At 40.2% G+C, this 24,024-nt stretch overlaps 1 protein-coding gene across 5 annotated transcripts in view; it reads right to left on the bottom strand.

Annotated features, from left to right (window-relative positions):
* Window positions 1-24,024, bottom strand: part of PDE1C (phosphodiesterase 1C) — a 744,082-nt gene that overhangs the window by 65,750 nt on the left and 654,308 nt on the right. For 4 of the 5 annotated variants that reach the window (XM_023739603.1, XM_004385322.2, XM_004385323.3 and 1 more), the window contains 4 exons: window positions 15,645-15,726; window positions 13,161-13,281; window positions 11,131-11,306; window positions 1,582-1,806 (listed from right to left, as the gene is read on the bottom strand). In XM_023739603.1, coding sequence (XP_023595371.1) covers window positions 1,582-1,806; window positions 11,131-11,306; window positions 13,161-13,281; window positions 15,645-15,726 — 604 coding nt within the window. Of the gene's footprint in view, window positions 1-1,581; window positions 1,807-11,014; window positions 11,341-13,160; window positions 13,282-15,644; window positions 15,727-24,024 lie in introns of those variants that run through there. The other variant, XM_023739605.1, reaches the window with a different exon arrangement.

Here is a 24,024-nt window from a genome sequence, read left to right as displayed (position 1 = left end):
AAAGACAGAAGAAAGGAGGCAAATGAGGAGAGAGTGGTGTCTCTGAAGCAAGAAAGGACGTGTTTCAAGAAGGAAAAAGTAATTGACTGAGGTGAAGGCTATGAGAAGTCCAGGTAAGCAGAACACTCAGAATGCCCACTGGCTTTTCACCCCACCCACTGTCCCAATTTCATGCCCAGCCACACTGAACCTCTTTGGTCTCCCTGAACATACCAGACTTTCTCTTGATTCTGGGCCTCTGTGGATGTTGTTCTGCCTGGAATAGTCTTCCTTGATCTATAGATCACTTCCTCCAGGAAGTCTTCCTGAACAGCCTTCCACCAATTCTCCAGTCCAAATTAGGTGCCCGTGCCCTTATTATATGTTCACTTAGCACCCAAGACTCCCATTATTTCACTGTATAATAATTGCTTGTTTAATTGTCTTTCTTCATCTCTAGGTTTAAGCCCCACTGGGGCAGGCACTATGCTTGTTCATTATTAGATCAACAGAACCTATCACACTGCCCAGTGAATGGTGGGTATTCAATAAATATTTCTAAACGAAATGCCTGGTGGGACCTGTAAACAGAATACCCAAAGTCACTCCTCAATCTCACCCTCATCCCCCAGACCAAACAGGGCACTACCATGAACCAGGTCCACAAAGGAGGCTAACACATGTCATCCCATTTCATCTTCGTGGGAACTCTCCAAGGTAAGAAGCAACATTGAGTTGACTTGGTAAGTGGCTTAAGCTCACAGAGCTGTGAAGACTAGAAGCTGGAATTCCAACCCATGTTTTTCCAGCCTCAATGCCATGCTCTAACAAATATTTCCAAGCTCCCTGGGATAACGGACGTGGCCTCTACTTTCTTATCATCTATAGGAGAGCCTAACACGATGCATGCAGAATAGAAGAGCAATACATGTAGTTTTGTGCAGTGGTCACAAGCAGTCTCTGGAACCAAGTTGCCTGGTTGGAGTCTGGCTCCATCTTTACCAGCCAAGGGGCTGGTCAGGTCTGGTTAACAGCCTTCCTGCCTCCTAGGGTAATCGTGAGGGTTAACCGGACAAACTTATGCAAAGTTCTTAGAATGTGATAAGAGCTACTATCATTATTATGTGTATTAAAATTTTGTTTTCTGATTACGAATCTTACATATGTCAATTGCAAAAATAACTAGAGAATGTTGTGCTAAGCACTTTCTCCCTATCTTTCATTTACAGAGGTGGTGCAGCACAGCAGCTAGAGCACATGTCTGGTGTAGATCATCTGGCCCTACCAGGCACTGGAAATGTAAAGAGAGAACTTCCAACCGCATCTGGTGCACAGTCAAGAAATGCTATGTGCTGTTGCTATTGTTGCTATTATTATCATTAAGGGTTCACAAGAAGCCCATGCTGCAAGTAGGTGTTATAAAGTGTATTTTACAGAAACAGTGGAAGGTTAAGTGTCCAGATCACAGTTCCCGAGGAGCGAGAGGCACAACTATGACTTGAATCCAGGTCTGTCTGCAAAACTACCTTGCTCTTCCATGTCACTACCTCTGGGTAGGAGCGTTTCTCCAGTGCAAGGCCACTCCCGTGACTGAGAACTCACCATTCTTTTCTCCCGATGACTTCTCAGCTTTGGAATTTTTCCCTCGAGCGTTGTCACTTTTGCTTGTGTGTGTTCCATTGACTTGATTCTTCGCTTCACCAGATGTCTTTGTCTCAGCTGTGCCAGCTGCACCGTCTTCAGCCTGGCGTTTGGCTTCCATTTCCTTTTGCTTCTCCTCTGTGGCCAGGCGAGCCTTTTCCTCTGCTTCCTTCTTGGCCTTCTCCTCTGCATCCATTGCAAGTTAGGAAAGGCATAGAAAAGATAATAACAGGTCATGACATTAGGAGAATGGCTTTTTTTGGGGCCGGGGGGGGGGGAACCACAAATGCCTGCACTGGGAACTGGTACACTAAAATGACCCTAGGTGTTCACTGAGTGTTTCTGGTATACTTTTGGTGAATTCAAGTCAGATTGGCATATATATTTAGGAAACCAATAAAATAGGTTCATGGTGATGGCATTTCAGAAGGGAGAAAGTCATAATAAGGATAATAATTAATAAATTAATATTATAATTGACATTATTAATATTATTATTATTACCAGCAGCATCTATTGAGTGTATCTTCTATGCCTGGTATTATGCTAGGTACTTGCAAGAATTATTTTCTTTCATCATCAAAACACCCTTATGAGGTAGCTACTATTATTGTTAACTCTATTTTACTAATGTGGAAACTGAGGCTCAGAAAAGTTACAAAGCTTGCCTAAGACCACACAGAAAGAATTGAAAGTAAGTAAGAATTATGTAAGTTTACCTAGACCCTGGAGTTTAAACATAGACAACTGATTCAAAACCAAAAAGTCAGGGAAAATAACCACCACTAGAACAGCACAGTTTCAGGCAACTGCTTGTGAATTTAAAAAGGAGGAGGATAGTTAAGCCTTGCAAAAAATGTCATTTTCAAACTGACCACAAGATAAGAGGTGGCCTTTGGTTTGGGCAGGTATCCTGGTCCATGTCTTCCCATTTTAATGAAAGGATGTCAACATTTTTTCCAACTCAGTTGATTGTGAAGGAGTCTGACTCTGTACTTAATAAAAAATATAGCATAATTGCACATGGACAAGTATTTATGAAAATATTGGTTCATTCATTTAACTAATATTTTTTGAGCACCTACAGTTCCAAACACTATCTCAGGCACAGGGGATACAGCAGCAAACACGACAGACTGACGCAGTGGAGAAGACAACAATTAGGTAAAAAAAAAGAAAAAACCACTATGATAATCTCAGACAGTGAAAAGTGCTTTGCAAAAGTAAAACAGAATAATATGAGGGAACACGATCAGCAGAGGGGAGGGAGGTGACATCAGATAAAGAGGTAAAGAAGGCTTCTTTGAGAAGGTGTTGTTTGAACAAATCCTGACTGACCAAGAGTTGGTCATACAATAATCTGGGGAAAGACTTTCAGGCAGAGGAAACAGCAAACACAAAGGCCGAGAGGCAGAAATGAACTTGTTAAGTTTGAGGGACTTTGAGTTGTCCAGTATGGCTAAAGCAAAGTTGGCAAAGGGTTAATGATAGATGATGTGGTTGGATGACCAAGGGCAGGCAGGGTTCAGATCCTACAGGGCCTTGAAGGCACTAGGTGGACCTGCGTTAGAGGAAGTAGCATACATGGAAGGGCACCTAACGGGGACCAATCTTCCTTAGAGTCTAGAGCCTTATCCCGTATAGCATCTAATTCACTCAAAAGTCTTCCATATTGGGCCATCATCAACCTCCGTTGTGAAAAGCATTACTGTGTTTTTATCTAGGTGTGTTAAAAATGCCATGCACCTCACTATCAGGTGTCCTCTTTATTTCCCTTGTGTTAGTCTTGGTCCTGAAAACAGCTGGCCTTTCTAGACAACATGCTTGTTTTTAATCTAATGAACACCGAGGTAGTTATATATCTGATTATGCTTCCCTTTGTTTTAGCTGCTAAAGAACACAAAGTCATAATCTGGTCCAGGTTCACATGCTTATGAGACTTTAAAAATCTGTTATTGTCAGTTGATTTGAACTCATGGAGACCCCATGTGTGTCAGAGTAGAACTGTGCTCCAGAGGGTTTTTAATGGCTGGTTTTTCAGAAGTAGATCACAGGCCTTTCTTCCAAGGCACCTCTGGATGAACTCCAACCTCTAACCTTTCTTTCAGTAGCCGGCTGTGTTAACCGTTTGCACCACCCAGGCTTTTTGGCATATATATTGTGGATTTCTATTACCCCTGGCTTCATTTTACTTCTCTTGCCCCTACACATGCTTGGCTCAAATGTCCCCCTTAATATAGTATGAAGTTTTCGTTCATCCTAGACTTCATTGATTTATCTAAATCAGTGCCCTAGTCTCACTGCAGACAAATGCAATCTGGAGGGAAAGAGGCAGCAATTAGGATAGTTTAAATGCTCTCCAGGTTATTCTAACATGCAATTAGGGGTGAGACGCACTGGTTTAAGTTATAAATGTTTGCTATCCAGTATTCAAGAAAAATAATTGATGCATTTGAATTATGGTGTTGGCGAAGAATACTGAATATACCATGGACTTCCAGAAGCATGAATAAATCTGTCTTGGAAGAAGTACAGCCAGAATGCTTCTTAGAAGTGAGGATGGCAAGACTTCACCTCACATACTTTGGACATGTTATCAGGAGGGATCAGTCCCTGGAGAAGGACAACATGCTAGAGAGGGTCAGTGAAAAAGAGGAAGACCCTCAACAAGATGTATTGACACAGTGGCTGCAGTAATGGGCTCAAGCATAGCAACGATTTTAAGGTTGGACAGGACCAGGCAGTGCTTCGTTCTATTGTGCATGGAGTTGTTATGAGTCAGAATCGACTTGACAGCACCTAACAACAACAACAACATTCAAGACACTTACTTCCCATCTGGATATATTTATAATTTACAGGTAAGGAGAGAAATTTCTTCACAAAACGACATAGATTCATATATAGTATGATACGTCTTCTGACTTCTACAGAAAAGTAGAACTAAAGAGTGAAAGAATGTCCTTGCATAAGTTGATGGTGAGATGGCATTCTCAGTAGACTACAGGGCCAAGAAGGTCCCTGGAATGTTCATATCGGGCTCCTCTCATCCTTCTTTAGTGCTCTGAGGTCAGGGGCCAAATGTCATCTGCATCACTGAATTCCTGACACATAGCAGGTGTTCACGGAATATTTGTTGATTAAATGTATGTATACATGGGTGTGACTTACCCTATTTGCCTCTGTGACCTTATTTGTACACATTCTATCTTCAGTGTAAAACACAGAAAGTATATAGACTCTAAAGCCCTATTCAGAGAGAGTTAACCATTGGACAGTTGTTAAGTTTCCTTAACCACTAATAAAGGTAAATAAAAAAGATAACCGTCCTGATTACACAGAGAAGGAAACTGAGGCAAGGGGGAGAAGAATTCTTTCACACTCAGAGCCTTGTAGGGAGTGAAATAATTTATAAACCCTTCACCAAATCTCTACTTAATTTGTGACAAACTTTCAACATTCGGAAAAAAATCCCCACATTGAAAGTAATTTTGATAAAAACTGAAGGTGTTAAATTCTGGTTTGCTACAAAAGAGCATAAAATATTATCTGAGCAAGAAAAATCCATTTGACAACTGAGTCAGACCAATTTTCTATGGGAAATCTAGCAAAAAATAAAAACCAGGAGGGGGTGTGCATTTCAGAAGCCAATTTGTTTCTGCTCAACTGCAACTGACATCAGGCAATTAATGTTTAAATTAATAAATTGTAGCCGTTATGACATCATAATCAAATCAGGAGTCTGTCCCCCTGTATGATTTCTTTCTAATTAAGTTCCAGCAGGTAGCCCTGCAAGGCCCTTCAACTTTGCTACTAAACTTCTATCTCTGCCTCGTATCTTTGAAATATCTGGTATTAGTATAATTATCTCTGCAGAACCCAAAGTGGTCCTTCTTAAAATAAGTAGATCAAAATGAACAGGCAGATAAATAACGAAAAAGAAAATAAACCAAGAGGTAGATGTTTTCCAGTTCATTCAGATTGCATTACCTTTCAGGGTGAAATTACTAGAATAGATAAAATTTTCCTACAATGAGAAACTGTAGGTACAAACACAGTTAATTTATATGTACTAATAGGAAACCCTGGTGGCATAGAGGTTAAGTGCTACAGCTTCTAACCAAACGGTGGGCAGTTCGAATCCACCAGGTGCTCCTTGGAAACTCTATCCTATACTCTGTCCTATAGATAGTGTCACTATGAGTCAGAATCGACTCAACAGCAGTAGGTTTGGTTTTTATTTTTTTAATAGGTTCCAAAGATGGTATGTTCAGAAAGAATGAGTTTTTCAGGTCCTAGATTTAATATCCTTGGCACTCCTAACCTTCTATATTTGTAGAAAGCAAATATCGCAGTTCAATTGTGTTTCCTTTTGCTTTCCATCTTGAACTACGGGTAGTGATGTGGCTGATTATGAAAACGGTCAAAAGAAAACAGGTGAAGAGTTAAGGTAGAGCACAACCCTTGTGGTCCATTTACTACATTATCTGTGACTGAGAGCTGGTTCTATCCCAAATTAAATGTCTGTGCAGTCTTGAAAAAATACATTGATTTCTTCATTTAATTTGCCTTCTCAAAAAATGACACTGTAGGATCTTGCTTAAAAATGGTATTGAACCAGTTAGCCCTTGATGTAGTTTTCTGAAATGCCTACTTTACCTACATAGAGAAAGAGAAAGGGAGAGAGACTGAAAACAACCCCCAAAAAACCACATGCATGTCTAATAATCAGCTGTCAGTTATCCACAAGAACAACACAACGACACTTGTAGAAAGCTAAAGACTCGAGGATTGTTCCCACAAGGTGTTCCTGAAAATTTTTCTCAAAGAAGTACTCCAGCCAACAGAAAAATTCAACTAATATTAAAAACTCAAGAATGAGGAAAATACACTAATGATGTGTAATGAAACCAGTAAAGCTTAGTGTTAAATAAAATAATGGTTGTTAAACTAGATATGTAAGTTGTTGCAAATATTAAAAAGTGATCATTGAAGGATAAGGTGATTATCAGGTAGCAATTTACTTACAATCTCCTAAATTTAAAATCCCATATTATTTCAATAAAAACTAGATGATGACGAGGGAAGTAAGTTAAAATTCACTAAGTTTTTCATCATTTGCAAAACAGTGTCAATACTGCTACTTCATTATTTACATTGATAGAGATTTATAATTCAATAAACAATTTAAAGGTAATATCTAAAACAAACAACAACAAAAAAATTGCCGTCAAGTCGATTCCAACTCGTAGCAACCCTACAGGACAGAGTAAAACTGCCCCAGAGGGTTTCCAAGGAATGGCTGGTGGATTCGAACTGCCAGCATTTTGGTTAGCAGCAAAATGCTTAACCACTGTGCCACCAGGCTCCTAAGGTAGTATCTACTAGAATAAAAATAAGATGTACTGAAAAAGATCATAAGCAAAGTTAAAAGGCATATAGCAAATTGGGGTGGGGTAGAAATTGCAACATATTTTATCAACTAATGTCTTAGTTATCTAGTGCTGCTGTAACAGAAATATCATAAGTGGATGGCTTTAACAAACAGAAATTTATTCTCTCACAGTTTTGGAGGCTAGAAGTCCGAATTCAGGGTGCCAGCTCAGGGGAAGGTTATTTCTTTCTGACGGCTCTGGGGGAAGGTCCTTGTCATCACTCTTCCCCTGGGGCTAGAAGTTTCTCAGCACAAGAACCCTGGGTCCAAAGGACACACTCCACTCCTGGCTCTCCTTTCTTAGTGTTAGTAGGTCCCTCCTCTCTCTGCTTGCTTCTCTCTTCTCTTATCTCTTGTAAGATAAAAGACGATGCAGGCCACACCCCAGGGACCCTCCCCTTACATGAGATCAGGGCTGTGACCTGAGTAAGAGTATTGCATCCCACCCTAATCCTCTTTACCATAACCTAATCTTGCATCATTAACCACAGGCAGAGATTAGGATTTACAACACACAGGACAATTACTTCAGATCACAAAATGGAGGACAACCACACAATACTGGGAATCATGGCCTAGTCAAGTTGACACACATTTTTGGGGGACACAATTCAATCCATGATGACTGAAGATTTAACATCCTTAATATATAAAAAATTCTTATGCTCAATAATAATAAAAAAAATCCTAATATGAATAATAAAGGGGGAAATATGATTAGGGAAACACAAAAGGAAATAAACATAAAATTTGCAATAAAATATTATATTCACACATAATACCAGCAAAGATTAAAAAGAATCATGATAACTCATGTTGATGTAAGTATAGGGAAATAGGTACTCTCATTATACATACTTCCACTTGGAGATAAAACTGATAAAAAATACTTTCTTGAGAGAAGTTTGATAATATGTATCAACAGCCTTAACAATCTTTATCTACTTTGACATAAGAATTCCACATCTAGGAATTTATCCTTGTTAAATAATCAGAAATAGGCTCAAAGATTTTTAAACTTGTATGTTCAAAACTGTGTTGTATAAAATCATAAAGAATTAGAAAGTTAAATGCCAGTAATAGAAGAATAGTTAAACTATGGTGTTCCGTACAATGTAGCCATTTAAACCAGATTTTCTAAGAATATTATTATTAGGATAAAATGCTCAAGATAGAAGTAGAAAGGCAGAATACAAGGCAATATCATACCATGATCTCAGTTTAGGGGAAAATTTACTTATGCATAGTAAAACAAATTTAAAAGAATTATATCATAATTTTAATAACAGTTATATCTGGCTAAAGAGACTGGAGTGATTTTTATTTTCTTCTTTATATATGTATTTTATATTTATAACCTAAACACATATTATTTCTCTACCAAAAAATAAATGTTAAAAAAATATAATACTAAATGGCAATTGATCCATATTGATCAGACTTGCAAATTGCTACACCCACACATCTTTGATTGAAAATAAAGATTTTTGGCTCGGAGAGCTGTAAAGAATGTTGATTTGATCTTTCCTAACAACTATGGGCTCTGGCTTAACTAACTTTGTAAATCAGGTTGGTTAATAAAACCAAGACTTTAGGTCCGGTTCCATTTCTGATCATTTTAATAACCGATGTGTGAAGCAGCTTTCTTGAAACCAAGGTTTTCTGGTAAAAAAGAGCAATCAGCAAAACCACGCAGGAGAATCTAGTACGAACTGACCATCCACGGAAACACAGACGCAAACTGGTTTTCTTATTAATACCAGTCCACAGCATTACTGGGAGGCTGCAAAAGCTATAAAATATTAGTTATAGGGATATAGGTTGATATTTTTATCCCCAGATTCCTAATGTTGCATTCAAACCTCCAACCTTCTCTGCCAATTTATTTAAACAACAGCCACCACTTATCAGATACTAACTTACGTGCGGGCTCTGTTCTCAGGGCTTTACATATATTATTTCTATTATTTGCATCAACTCTGTGATGTGTATTATCATCTCCAAAATGGAGCCTCAATGAACTCATCTGGATTTTCCCAAGAGCACAGTCAAAGTAGTGATTCAATTCTATCTTTTCCCACTAACTGAAATTTGCACTGATAACCAAACTATCTACTCACAAAATACACGTAACCCAGGCTTTGCCCTTTTGCCCATCTCGTTTCTCCTGGTTCCCTATTCCTAACTACAACACCTCCTTCAGGACTCAATCCCTTGAGTCCCGGCTCACGATGCCTTCTCAAAAGCCTCAAGCAGGATTAGGGACAAGTCCTTTTATGCTTCCAAAATAGCTTAAATATATCTCCATCAGCATCCCTAATGTATTTTAAAGTTATTAGCAGCTTATTTACCTGTCCTTTCTAAAGGGCCAGTTTTCTCCTGGTTGGGGAGGTGGAGTGGGAACCCTCTCATGCTTCCTCAGGTGGTGAGTTTTGGAAAGTAATTTTAGTAAGCCGGATAATTGCAAACAAATGATTTTGAGGCACCCCTTTAAATTGAACAGTGTCAGGAATTGGATTTTCGAGTGTAAGGGGTGTAACTGATTATGAGAGAGTGCTTCCTTTGAGATGCTGCAGTAGCTGCCATAGCTGCTTGCGACACCTGCCAACAGGGAGAATTTAAATGTTTAAAGCATTTGAATGGACTGTCAGAGGGTACACTTAAAATACAGGAGAAGCATTGGCTCCCTCCATAGCTCAGGGACCACATCTGTCCCTAAATGATAAGGGTCCAATTATGACCTAAAAGCAGCACAAATATAAACACTTTCCCCCAATTAAAATGAGCAGCCACTTGGACAGAATTTTGTGGGCGAGTCACAGTGGTTTGCCTTTGAATAACTCCAGCAGTGGGGCCCCTCCCACACTTAGAAGCAGACCCCTCATGCGTTGCAGATCAAGACTGCCAGAGCCTGCTCTTCCCTGTCACCCCCAAACTTTTTCTCACTTGTGCTGATAATGGAAGGGAGGAAATTTTGGGATACAACACTCCTTGCCAGCTGAGGGTGGGTGGGCGCTGGTTGACAAGTACAAGCTTCTAATGACCTCCCATTCTTCCTCGGAAAGAAACCTTATAGTAATGTCTACTGCCTCTCCTCCTCCTCCATGAGACTGTGAACCTTGAGGATAGGGGTGTCTGTTACTATCTCTGTACCCTGGCATGGAGCACAGAGCCTGCATACAGTAGGTACTTGGCAGATGTTAGCAAACATGACTGTTGTTGAAGGTTCACCCCCAAAAGCCTGCTGGGATCAGTTCCCCTCTCTGAGCGTCCAGATCTCTCCATGTCCATGCCCCTCCATACGTACATACAGGCACCACAGCTCCATACCCCTTATCTCCTTTGTTACCTGTGTACATGCTGCCTCTCTACCTATACTACAGTATGATCATATAATATATGCTGATCATATAGTACATGCTCAATAAACACAAATGCCTGTACAAACAAATGAATCTCAGCTTCCAAGAAACACGTGACTTCAGTCTTTTTCTGTTTATAGTACCAACAGTAGTGACATTTCTGGTCTGAATTTTGACGATGTCTGCTTTAGGGAATTTCTGTTTACCTACAAGTTACCTCCATCTCAGAAGATTAGTTCTGTGCTCTGAGCAATGACTGAAGGGAGACTGAACATGAAACAAAGATAAAAATGTATGCAAGGGAAGGAACGCTCCTTTTACCCCAACACAGTGGCTACTGGCTGGGATTCACTTAGGTCAAAGAGGGAACGAAAGCCTCATAGTTGTGCCACATGACACAGAATGAGATTGACAAGATGGTCTAGCTGAAACCAAGAAATAATAAAACCCATTCCCTGTAGACTCTTAGTACTGAGAAAAGTTGTTGAGTCACATAGCACAAAGGGTATGATGTCAGGAGGCTAGAGTTCTGCCCTGTTTTATCATGCACTGAGTACTGGGTGTGATTAGTGTTCAGCAATTTGAATCTGCATCCTGGGTAACTATGCTTCATTTGCAACATCTATACATTAGGGATGGTAATTCCTTGTTGTAAAAGTGGGTGTTGAGTGGGTTTGGACAGGTCTCCTGGAGGAGTCTCCAATATCATGTTACCTTTGGGCACCTTGGCCTTCCATCTCTCCCGGTTGATGTGCACCACCTCTGTCCAAGTGGCTTTAAAACTCTTATAGTCGACAGAGATGACGGAATTGTTGATTGGAGCACTTCCTTCTGACCCAGAGCTCTTGACACCTGACCGCTTTGCATCTGACGAGCTGATGTTGTTCAAACTGCAGGACGAAAAACATACCAAAGAGGAGGGTTAGTGTTTGGAAAATGTATGCCAATGAGCAAGACCAAGAGAGGAGTGTTGGCACTCATCAAGTGATTGCTGGGGAATTCCTAGGTCCTGAGGCTTGTAATTATCCTATTTTTCAGATATGACAGGTGGGAAATTTTGTATCTTCATCGGGGGGGTGGGGACATTTCCGCCTCAGGAGTCCTGATATTCCCCATATTTTTTCCCTGTTGATTGGTGTCTTTTCTTTCCCAATGTGGTTAGAATCCCCTTACATGATGCTATATACTCTGAAATCAACAAATTTGAACTTGAATTTCTGCTTGCTTCCACGCTGACCACTTTTCCAATTTACCCAGTAATTTGATCTTCTTTCTTTCCAGATCCACCCTCCACAGTACTCAGGGACTCTGTTGATTCCAGTATCCCCAAGGTCATGGGAAGATGGAGGGAACAGCTTGGAGACTGTGAGAGAGCATGTCAGGAAACAGATCTTTCTTTATATGAACACTGTTTTATGCTTCAAACATGGGCAACTTTGCAAATATTAGCAAGTGCTATCCTTCTGAAAAATTTTAAAGAACCATCTATCATACGCTTCCAGGTGGCTAAAGCAGTGACTGGCATGAATGTAAAGCCACTGAATGACAACTAAGGCTACCTTGACAAGCAGAGCAGTCTTTCAAACCAGTGCTTGAAGAGTTGCAGGGTGGGGGACTCGGGCAGGGGCTTCTGTTCTCCTTGTTAGCAGCCTTGACTGGGTCCATCCACCTGGAGAACTCCTGGGGTCCCACTGTCCTAACGCTTCTCTGCTTTGCCCTCTCTCTCTATTTACTCCTTCTCCTGCTCTTTCCTTCTCCTCTGCCTTTTCATTCCATTTCTCTTCTTTCTCTTTTATGACAAGGCCCAAGGTAAAATCAGTCGCCATCAAGTAAACTCTGACTCATGGTGACCCCATGTGTGTCAGAGTAGAACTGTGCTTCATAGTGTTTTTAATGGCTGATTTTTCAGAAGTAGTAGATCACTAGGCCTTTCCTCTAGGGTGCCTCTGGGTGGACTCCGACCTCCAACCTTTTGATTAGCAGCTGAGCACGTTAGATGTTTGCACCACCCAGAGACTCCCAGTACTAAGAGTAGTACTACTGATAAAGACGAAGTATTTGCTTTATAGTAGCTAGCACTTCCTTGGGTTAGACTCTGTTCTGAGTGTTTTACATGTATTGAATAATTCATTTTATCTATCTAGCAACCTAGGAGTATCATAATTTACATTTTCTCAGATGGGGAGATGAAAGCAACTTGCTCCAGGTTACACAGCTAATACATGCTGAGGTCAGAATTTTTAACCTCGGCATTCTGACTCCACAGCCTGTACTCCTACTTATAAATCTACACTTGATATAATGATATTTTGGCAGAACGTGATTTAAAACTTTCATATTTTTCTCTACTTCATTGTCTTCCTGAACCTGGAATTGAAAGTCTTTCCATTTCTTGTGATAATTCCAATCAGTGTTCGTGTCCTCCTGGAGTATCGGGAGCAAGGATCTAAGACTGCCCAGGCACAGCAGGTAAAAGGGCTATGACTGATGCCGCCATCAGCAAGGCTAAGACAGGACAGGGGTACTGGCAATAAGTATCTGCCCATTTGAAACTTGGTCACCCCCTCATGGGCCAGCCTGGAGAGTACTAATTAGCATAATTTCAATTCCTCTGAGAAAAGAAAGGAGGCAGACAAGACTGTCTTATAAACAGGAGGTCAGGCATATCATCATTATGAAATACCACTCCCACCCCACCAAAAGAATTCTAACCTTGTCCCAGTATGTTGAGCTTTTCCACTGACCTCGAACGCCTCTGCCCTGTCCCGCCAGGTTGGGAGGTGTCCTCAATGACTGGATTCACAATCTTCTCGGTCATGTCAGTGAGCACAGTGAAAGTGGGTTCCACAATGAAATCAATGAAGCCTGAAGAGAAACAGCAATGCTTCAGAGGAGCTAATGATTAACTTGGGCCTTTCCATATTTTCCAATGGAAACTGATGAGTCTTTTCTTTCTTTTAAAAATCATCTGAAGCACGAGGCATTTTTAGGGCAGTGAAGCTATTCTTCAGGATACTATAATGGCCAATACATGGCCTTATGCATTGGCCAAAACCCATAGGACTGTACAACACAAAAAATGACTCCTAATGTAAACAATGGACTTTAGTTAATAATAATGTATCAACATTGGTTCATCAGTTATAACAAATGTACCACACTAATACCGGATGTTAATCATAGGGGAAACTGTGTGCACGGCAGGAATGCAGTATATGGGAAATCCCTATACTTCCTGCTCAATCTTCTGTAAACCTAAAACTGCTCTAAAAAAGAAAGTCTATTAATTAAAAAAAAAAAAAGAAAATCCACACCGGAGCTCCAGAACAGATTAGCAGAGAATGGGTCTTATTTATTTAATATAGTCCCTCATTTGAATACCATGAGTTTGTTCTATTTCTCCAATATAACTTTCCTATTACTTTTCAGCAGATAGTTCAATAAAGTGCTTTAAAAATACATGTTCAACACCTACTACCTAATAATCAATGTGATAGGAGCAGTATAGAAGACTAATCTGAATAATAGATTCCTGCCTTTATGTTAGCTTTGCATCCACTCGAATCCTTAATATCTCACAGGTCACTTCACTTTTCTGGCCTTCATCATCACCTCTCTATGATCCTGCAAGGGGAACCCAACTGGTGTCCTTGCTTCCAGTCTAAACTCAAAATCCTCCAGTTAATGTTCTACACTACCGGCAGAGGAATCTTTAAACAGGGATTGGTAAACTTTTTCTGGAAGGGGCCAAATAGTGAATATTTTAGACTTCATGGGCCACACAGTGTTTATCCTAACTATTTAACTCTGTTGTAGCATGAAAACAGCTGTAGACAATATGAAAATGTGTGAGCTTAGCTGTGTTTCAATAAAACTTTATTTACAAGAACAAGTGGTTGGCCAGAATTGGCCCATAGGCCACAGTTTTATTAATTTTTCAACCTTACTTAATATCCTTTAGATATGCCTCATTTACTATAGAAAGTACAAGTATGTGCTATTCTTAATAGAATATATAATCTGGGCCTGATTTTCTCACCAGACATGCCCCTTCCTGCACTCTACTACTCATCCACTGCTCTTGCCATAGCTCTTGCCATATAAAACTGTAGTTTGTTGATCATGTTAGGCTGTTTTAAATTTCTCCACTTTGTACATGCTACTTCTCTTGCCTGAAAGGTCCCTCCAACCACCCCTAATACATATCACCATTTGCCTAGACAATGCCTACTCTCTGCTTAGAACGCAACTTAAATATTACCCTTCGACAAGTCTTTCTGGACTGCCTGGGTCTAACATTCCGCACACTCTGTTCTGTACCCGAATGTACCAAGTACAAAACTCTACCATAGCATTGTAGCACTCTGATAGATTTTGTTTTCATAATGCCTTGCCCACCACCCAGTGCTGATTTTATGCCCTTAAGAACAGGTATCACATCTAATTTGTCTTTATTTTTATAATATCTATTATATAGTGTTCAACACCTAATGTATTATTATGAAAAAAGCACTAAAAATAGTACAAAGATCAATAAATTTTTGTAGAATTTATTTTTTGAATGCTTTTAGACTCTTTTAAGGTGGAGATAACTGATGACATTTAATTTATATATGGCACAGGTACCCTCTCCCATATCTAAGAAAGTGGGAGTATGATGCACTTATATAATGTTTTTAGCAGTGCAAAAGTTATCCTTTCTAAAAAAAAGAATAAATAGCTTAAAGAAAGAAAGAAAATAAAGGAAAGGATAAAACGGAATGGGAGAAAGAGAGAACGAACACATTTAAAAAGAGCCATTCCTGGAAGTAGGGTCCTCCAGGAAGTGGGGCTGGTCTGGAAACAGGGCTACAGGAAGCATAAATGAGGAGAAATGTTACACTGACTTCCAGTATTGAATGTGGAATGGAGAGGCTGAAGTAGAATGGGCTTCCTGCCAATGACACTTGTCATCTTCTTGTAAACTTGAGGTCCCTTCTTCTTTTGGCAGGGGATGATGAAGACACCAGGGTGTCAGTGTCTAATTTTCCCATGAACCAGCCACGTTCCAGGGAGAAGGATGGGGAGAGTGGCTTCATCAACCCAACCAGCCGAAGCCACGAGCACAGCATGGCGAAATGGAGTCAGGTCCCGAGCCAAGGAATCAGTGGGAACAACTGAGCTTACTTCTACAGACTTCTCCCTCTGTTTGATTTTTCCCTCCATCCAAAAGGCTGGCAAACACATACCTACTTGCGACTGAGCGACCATGGTTGACTTTCGATCACATAGAGGAGAAAAAGGCAGCCCCAACTCTGCTTCTCTGTCACCCTAGAAAAACAGGAGACCACAGTAAATTAAGAGCCGTAGGCTGAGCCACTCAAATTGTATTTAGCAACTTCAGCTGCCATGCAGCCCACTGGTCTTCATTTTAATTATTTCAATTGAATTATGTAATAAGTCCTTATGGGCCCTGCGCATCTGCATAAAAGACACAAGAGGCTGAATTCCCTCTAGGGTCCCATCATTTCACCCAACTGCAAAGATACAGGCTGTTGTAAGGAAAGCCTCATTGGGCAGCAATAGGTCCCCCATGGAAAATAAAAAAAGCAACATGTCTTGTTGTCTGGAACCAATACTGGAGTCAGAATTCCTATGTTTTATCAAGCTGTCTGCATCAGCCTGTGACCTTGCTCAAGCCAGTGAACTCCTCTCAGTTGTGGGCAGTGTCCAAGACACAAATTCAAACTGAGCTGATTCAGTTTTATTCTCCTAGTGCTACCTAAAACCACAAACTATGGGGTTCTGTTCTTAATGAAAAGTTGATCAAGAAAAACCAGAGTAAATAATCACTAATGTGCTTAGAATACTCCATAAATGAAAAGAACTATTATTGTTTCCCAGTAGTTATCTCTAATATTGGAAGAATTCCTCAAAAAAGTTAAATATAGAATTGCGATATGATCTGGCAATTCCACCCCCAGTTATACACCCAATAGAATTGAAAGCAGGACACTTGTACATCAATGTCCATTGCAGCATTCTTCACAATGAGCAAATGCTGGAAATGGCCTAAATGTCCATCAACAGATGAACAGATAAGCAGAATCTGGTATATACATACAATGGAACATTAGTCAGCCATAAAGAGAAATGAAGTCCTGACACATGCTACAACATGGATGAACCTGAAAACATCACGCTGAGTGAAATCAGTCAGACATAAAGGGACAAACATTGTATGAGTCCACTTATATGAAAGATTTAGAATAGGCAAGTATATAGAGAAGAAAGTTTATCAGAGGTTAACACGGGCAGGTGGGAGGGAGGGGGAGAGGGGAACTCATTGCTTAAGGGACACTGAGCTCATGTTAAGGCTGATGGAAATACGAGGAAATGGGTAATGGTGATGGTTGAACAACATGACGAACATAATTAATGTCACTGAATTGTATGTGTAAAAACAGCTGAAATGGCAAATGTTTGTTACATATATGTTTATCACAATAATAAAAAAAATTTGAAAAACACTTAGTGAATTTGCTACATCTAATACACTTTGATTGTAACAAACACCATCAATTAATAGTAAATAAAGATTGATAACAACCTTAAACGAGGCCTCGTGCAAAAACTGAATGCTTTTTCCTTCCGAGGCATGTTACCAAAGAGAAAGGACATGAGCTCACACACACGTTTAATATCTGTTGAAAGGACAGAAAAGGAATGGGTGTCTGCAGAAGCTGAACAGTGGGTCACAATGGGAGCTGGGAACATCCAAGGTTCTCAAGAACAGCCTTGAAGTGGCTCAGTTCCTTCTGCACCCCGTTCCTGGGCATATTAGACACTCCGCAGGACGCAATGGCTGCTTTGTTTCCAAGCACTCCTTGCTGATGGCTGCTCCATCTCTCAAACGGCATGACAAAAATGATTTACTCCTGAGCCATTTCTATCCAGGCAGGATGAAGAGAAAAAAGAGTACTTATAACACAAATTGGAGTTGTGGAGCCTGGGTGGCGCAAGCGGTTTGTGATCAGCTGCTATCCCAAAGGTTGGTGGTTCGAACCCATCCAGCAGCTCCATGGAAGAAAGGCCTGGCAATCTGTTTCCATAAAGATTACAGCCAAGAAAACCTTATGGAGCACTTCTTCTCTGTAATACATGGGGTCACCATGAGTCAGGGGTCTGACTCAGTGGAAGCTAACAACAACAACGAGATGGCTTAGTGGGACAGCTCAGCTAAAATAAACAAAAACCTTTTCCATTCCCTATGAGGCAGGGGTACAAGTTGATTTGTTGGTACATTTGAAAGGGAGGGGCTGAGAAGAAGAGATGGGGAACGTTCTCTGACTATTGAAGTATAAACATTAATTTGGATTTTATTACTGAAAAACTGTCTACACGATACTAAATTTTTTCCAGTTCTGTGGGCTTGCCCACGCTCATATCTATACATCATTTACATCTTTCAGACTGAATTGAGCAGAGTACACTCAACTATAAAAAGTCTATTTTAATATAGTGGCCATCTTGAATTCCCTTTAGAGGACAGAAAAAAAATGTGCTGAAAGTAATAGGAAGAATGTACTTCTACAAGTGAATCCAACTTGATTGATAACATAATACTGTATGACTCGGAAGCTATATGCCTTTGTGAAATTATTCACACCCTTTCTTCTTAACTGAAAAGGTCAGCATTTTCAAAAAAAGGATGAAGCCTCAGTTGGCATGAAGGATTTTATTTTTTATTTAAGTGATCCATTTTTTTTTTTTTTTTCCTTCCAGGACAACTCAGGAAAATAAATATCATTCCTGTTTTAGGGGTTAAGATGACTCTCACTGATAAAGTCATGTAGTTGGTAAGTAGAAGGAACATAGTGAGTTTTTGTTTTTGTTGAATGAATGAAGAGATGAATTTGGTTCTAAACACTCAAGTTCCTTTAGCCACTCAAGACATTTATGACAGGCAAGCTGGAAGGATCAAATAAGGATCAATTAAGCAGTTAGCTGTTCAAACCCCCCTCCTTCTTCCTCCATTTCCTGTCCAAACAATGAAACTACATTTCCCAGAATCCCTCGCAGCTAGTGCTAGATAACAGAATAGCAGGGGAACAGATATGTTTCTACCACAGTTCTGGCCTATAAAATCTTCTGTCCATAGTTCTCCATGTTTTTCCCCTTTTTCCTGCTTCATGTGGAAAAGCACCTTGGAAACCACCTTGTAGATGGTAGAGTCCGGGTCTAAAGCCACTGCTTATTATCTCTTATTGAGAGCCACCTGCCAGTCAAGAATTCTTACTCTGTACTTTACATGAGTGGGTGATAAACCTCAATTTTATGTGTGTTGCTATACATTTTTGGATTTGTTTGTTACAGTAGCTATATGTAAGCAGCAACTAATCAAGAGAAGAAAGCGTTCTTTCTGTATCGGAAATTCACAAGGCAGAGAATATCCATCAATGCAATAGCTATGAAAGCTTTTAGGTAACATCTCAAGAGAGTCAGAAGAGTCTTCTCAGGTGAAGGGAAGAAAAAGCAGATGTTTAGGGGGCAACAAAAGCATCCAGGCAAACAAAATCCAGCCACGTACACTCTTCTTTCCCAGGGGAAGAAATGACAAATGTGAAGTACAAAAAAATTATTGTGATTTCAGATTTAAGATAGCATAGTAAAGAAGTCTTTGCTATTATCCCACCAAAATAAGGCGAATGAGAAACAAGTGCAAATGCACACACGAGAAGATATCTATAATCTCAAATCAAAACTATATGAGGAAGAGCTGCCAAATGCTGTGAATATCAGAGAGGGATGAGAGAAGATGCTCAGAGAAGAGGCCAATGGCTGCATTTCTCAGGTAAAGTTTGAAGAATATAGTTCTCCAAAGCTCAATCAAATGGCGAAAATACCCAATATTCATTATTTAGAAAAGCAGGAAAGGGTGGTATGTGTTGGTGTAAGGAGCTACCCTGGGCCCTAATTAGTCCCAAAAAGTAGCCAAGGAGGAGGAGCTGACTCATAGGCATGCCAAGAGATTGGGTGGAGGGCAGAGACTGAACGTGAGCAGCCCTACAGCTGAAGCCTACTGTTGCCTGGATAATCCCAGTTAGTTTAGACTACTGTTCTGGTTTCTTCTTGGCACAAATCTCCTGCAAATAGTTGGTCTAGAATGCATTTCACTCAACAATAGTAAAGAATAATAATAAAGAAGGAAATGAAAGAGGAAGAGGAGGAGGAGGAAAAGGAGAAGAAGAACAAGAATAAAAACCAGCACAGAATCTATAAAAAAGGCAACTCAAGGGTAACAGAAAAAAGAATAAAGAAACAGAAAAAGACGAACAACAGATAGGAACATTCACCAGGAAAATGGTGCCACCAAGTGAACGACAATGATGGCCAAACATATTGGCAGGAACAGGAAGAAATTCCTGAAGTTATCAAGCACAAGAGCTCAGGAATACAAAAGCTAGCAGAGCTCAACAATGATATGGGGAATACAAACAGCACAGAACATGACATAAAAGAAGATTGCATTGAAGGTAGCACAGAAGAGAATGGAAATGAAAATCATGGCCAAAAGGTTAAAAAACAACTTTATGTAGTAGCTGGAGGAACATTTTTAATATTAGTCAACTTTGAATTCTCAGCAAAAAAATTAAATAAGATAAAGAAGAGTACTTGATAATGATAAAGGGTACAATAAACTACCAAAATCTAGCAATTAGACTATCTACGAATCAAATAACATAGAATCAGCATTTATGAAGCAAAAATTGCATTGCTTAAAAATAGAAAATAATAGAAACACCCTTAAGCTTATGATAGATCAATTTTTTAAATGGCATACAAAATACTTGATGATATAATTAATTAATATAATTAATAAGGTAAATGCACCTGATGTTCTTGGAACTCTAGACCTTGTAAGTAGAAAATAAATGTACTTTCCAAGGGCCATGAACATTCACAAAAGATGATTATATTGTAGGTGACAAACAAATTTTGCAATAAATTCCAAACAATGAAAACGTTCTTTCATCACATTTCAATAAGCCACAAATTAATTACAAAACTAAAAAGCAAAGAAACCTACCACTAGAAACAAAGACCCAAAGCAAACACTTCTCTCTGAAGCAACTCTTGGGTAAAATTACAGAACACTGACAATGGTGGTGAGCACCCCACATATCAAAACCTATGAGATTCATGACAAGCAAAAGGCCAACTCCTAACATTACATTTATTAATATTAAACAGGCAAGAATGAAAATAAATGAATTGAGTATTCAACTCACGGAGTTAGCAAAAGAGCAAAATAAACTCAAGCAGAAGAAAGGAATTGATTAAAATGGAAATACAAAGTAAGGCATTATAAAACAAAAGAAAAACAATAAAAGAATCAAACAATTAGCTAATATCATAGAGAGATTAGGAAGAAAACACAAATACATGAAAATAGAAACAGAAAGGGGGAAATAAGGGAAGAGACAGAGGAAAATGAAAAGAATTATAAGAGACTTGAAAAATACAACAACATACAGCAATACAAAGGAAGCGAACCTCAAGGCTCTTACAACAAGATATATTTACCAGGGAGGCAAATGTCTACTTCTATAAAGTCAATATTTCATTCAAAAGCACCTTGAGGCAGTGGCTTGGATTTTGTAAAATGTGCTTATAAAACTGAAGATGGCACTTACTCTGTTAGCAAAGCATGGGCGGTCCGGTCCATCGGCGCCAAGGCTATGCCCTTATTTCGAAATATAACTCAGCTTTCCAAATGTAATTTTTAAAAAGACTCTATAGTCCCATTGAGATTTCTACTTTGAACCATCCAATTTAAAATCTATAGTTAAGTGCTGAGGCAACATTTCTCCTACATAAGTTACTTACTGTGGTTTATGGCATCTGGGTTAAACTATTAAGTCAATAAAAATAATTTACCGAATCATAATTACTAAAAAATAGTTCCAGTCCAGTGAGTTAACATTCAGTTCCCAACAGGCAAGAAATTCAATATGGTTATTTTCATATTGCCTGTAGCACATTTGCATTCAATGTGAGCATATGTATATGCAAACAAGGTTGCCTTTATGGGAGAAATGTTCACGTATTTAAGTAATTTCTTATATTCACTCCCTCTTAACTAAAAAATGGGAATCACTTCAATACCTCAAACTTACTTGAGTTAGCTGTGATCTGTCATTTGGCCACGGACTGAACACCCTTAGCTACAAAGGGTATTATTACAAAAGCAATATTAGAGAAAGCATATGATAAGGGGAATGCGGATTTGGAGAAAATCCTCTCACTACTATTAGAAAAATAGCTTTTAGGAAAATGACTTGAAATAAGCCCTCGATCAAGGATGAATTTGCAGTCATCCTTGTATGTACAACACAGCCAAACCTGTGTATCTCTAGTGCCCTGAACACCATTAAGTCCCCCTTGGGAACTACTGTGTGATACCTAGTGACAGCAAGGAGGAAGGCCCACATGCTGACCAGGATGCCCGCTGGTGTATTCATATGAAGCTTAGGGGTGCATGTATGCATGCATGTGCTAACATGCACCCATAGACAGAGGAAAGGAGACGCAGGGCATTTAACACTGGAACGGCCTTAAGAACACATCTGGTCCAACTTTCTCCCAAATCCCCTCTCCCTCCAAAAAAAAATTAAAGCTAAGAACATAGGGACCTTAGGGGGATTTGTAGTCCCAGGCCACATACTAGCTGGAGTAAAAACTCCAACCGAGGGCCTTCTGGTCTTTAATATGCTGTTAACTCTGGCTCCACTTCATTACCAGATATTGTGCACAGCTTCAGGGGAGAACAGGGAGGGGGACAGACAGATACTTCTTACAATTTCTCCATTCAAACCAGAATCACAGAGGAGGTGGGGCCAAGATAGCGGAGTAGTCAGATGCTTCCGGTGGACCCTTTTATAACAAAGACCCGAAAAAACAAGTGAATCAATTATGTATGACAATCTAGGAGCCCTGAACATCTAAGGCAAACTTGAGGAACCAGACTGAGTGGCAGGGGGAGGCAGAGACAGTTCAGAAGCAGCAAGGAGTGGCCAGACCTGACCCTGTGAGAGCCTGAGCCCTTCAGGCCTGATCAGCTCACGGGTGAGCGGTGAGGCAGGCAAGCAGTGGTGCTCAGGAGGCGTGCTCTGCACTGGGAGAGACCCAGCTGCAGAGAGTCTACTGGGCCACCCAGAACCAGTGAGAAGCAGCCCTAGATCAGCGAAAGATAAGTACTTTCGTATGGCCTACCACATGAATCAAAAACACACCCCTTAGGAAAAAACCTCTCTCCCATTTATCTCCCCGCTCCCTGCTTTGCACTGGGTCCCGGACTGGCTTCAGCAATCGCCAAGTCTCTTGGGCCAGAAGTAGGATCCGTCACATGCCCTGAGCCATTCTCCCAGCCTTGGAGAGTGAACAAATTAACAAATGGGAAGAAAATAAACTGCCAGCTCCCCTAAGCCAGGAACTCAGGGTAGGCATAGGTCCTTTGCCTAGGCACAGGCATAAGGGATCCATGGACTTTGAGTGCCTTTCCGCCTGCAGAGACTTGTGTGGGCCCATTTAAACAGCATAGGCCCTCATTACCACAGTACAACAGGGTATATACCTGAAGTCTAACTTGAACTGTTTCAGCTGTGAAGTGGCAGGTTTGTGACATTTGACACTGCTCTGCCGATTAAGCAGAGTCTTCACCTACCCACATCAGGGGCCTGAGGACTGGTGGCTCCACCCACACCACTTAGCCACCTGCGATAGGGGACCAAGAATAACAGGTGCCCCCCCAGTCCTTACAGCCAACAGCACTGGGTGCTCATAGTCTGGCTGCAAAACCCACCCACCTACGCACTCTAGGGAACAGGGTCACGCCTTCCTCCTGGACACTCGGGGGTGGCCATCAGCCCCCTGCCTTGCTCAGAGTGTGTTCCCCTGCTGCAGCCAGTTGCCTGTGCCTACACCAATCACCCATGCTGGTCTAGGACTGTAGGTTTAGAGCGTACACCACACACCTGGTGGCTATCTACCTGGGCACCTGAGCTAAATCTATACAGGAAGAGTGGGTGGACTCCTGAGCTCACATACCTAGTAACAGATCTAACCACCTGGTGATAGGACATTAGAGCTTCAAATGTGCCAATAATCAAACTAGCTCATACGAGCAGCCTATTTGGGCATATCAAAACAAAACAAGAAGCTAGAACACAGTAAGCAAACACAAAATAAATAAATATAATAACTTATTGATGGCTCGAAGACAACAGTCAATATCAAATCACATAAAGAGGCAATCCATGATGACTTCAGCAATCTCCCAAAATTAAAGAATCTAGAAATTTTCCAGAGGAGGAAAATTTCTTGGAATTACCAGAGGCAGAATACAAAAGATTAATATACGGAACTCTTCAAGAAATTAGGAAGGAAATTAAGCAACACGCAGAACACGCAATAGAGGAAATAAAAAAGATTCGAGAAGAGCATACTGGCAAATTTAACAGGCTGCAAGAATTCATAGAGAGACAGCAATCAGAAATCCAGAAGATTAACAATAAAATTTCAGAATTAGACAACTCAATAGAAAGTCATAGGAGCAGAATTGAGGCA

Source organism: Trichechus manatus, unplaced genomic scaffold (genome assembly GCF_000243295.1).
Source record: "Trichechus manatus latirostris isolate Lorelei unplaced genomic scaffold, TriManLat1.0 scaffold00137, whole genome shotgun sequence".
Classification (NCBI taxonomy): Eukaryota; Metazoa; Chordata; class Mammalia; order Sirenia; family Trichechidae; genus Trichechus; species Trichechus manatus.
Note: the sequence above shows the minus strand (reverse complement) of the source record. Positions and strands in the feature narration are given on the sequence as shown.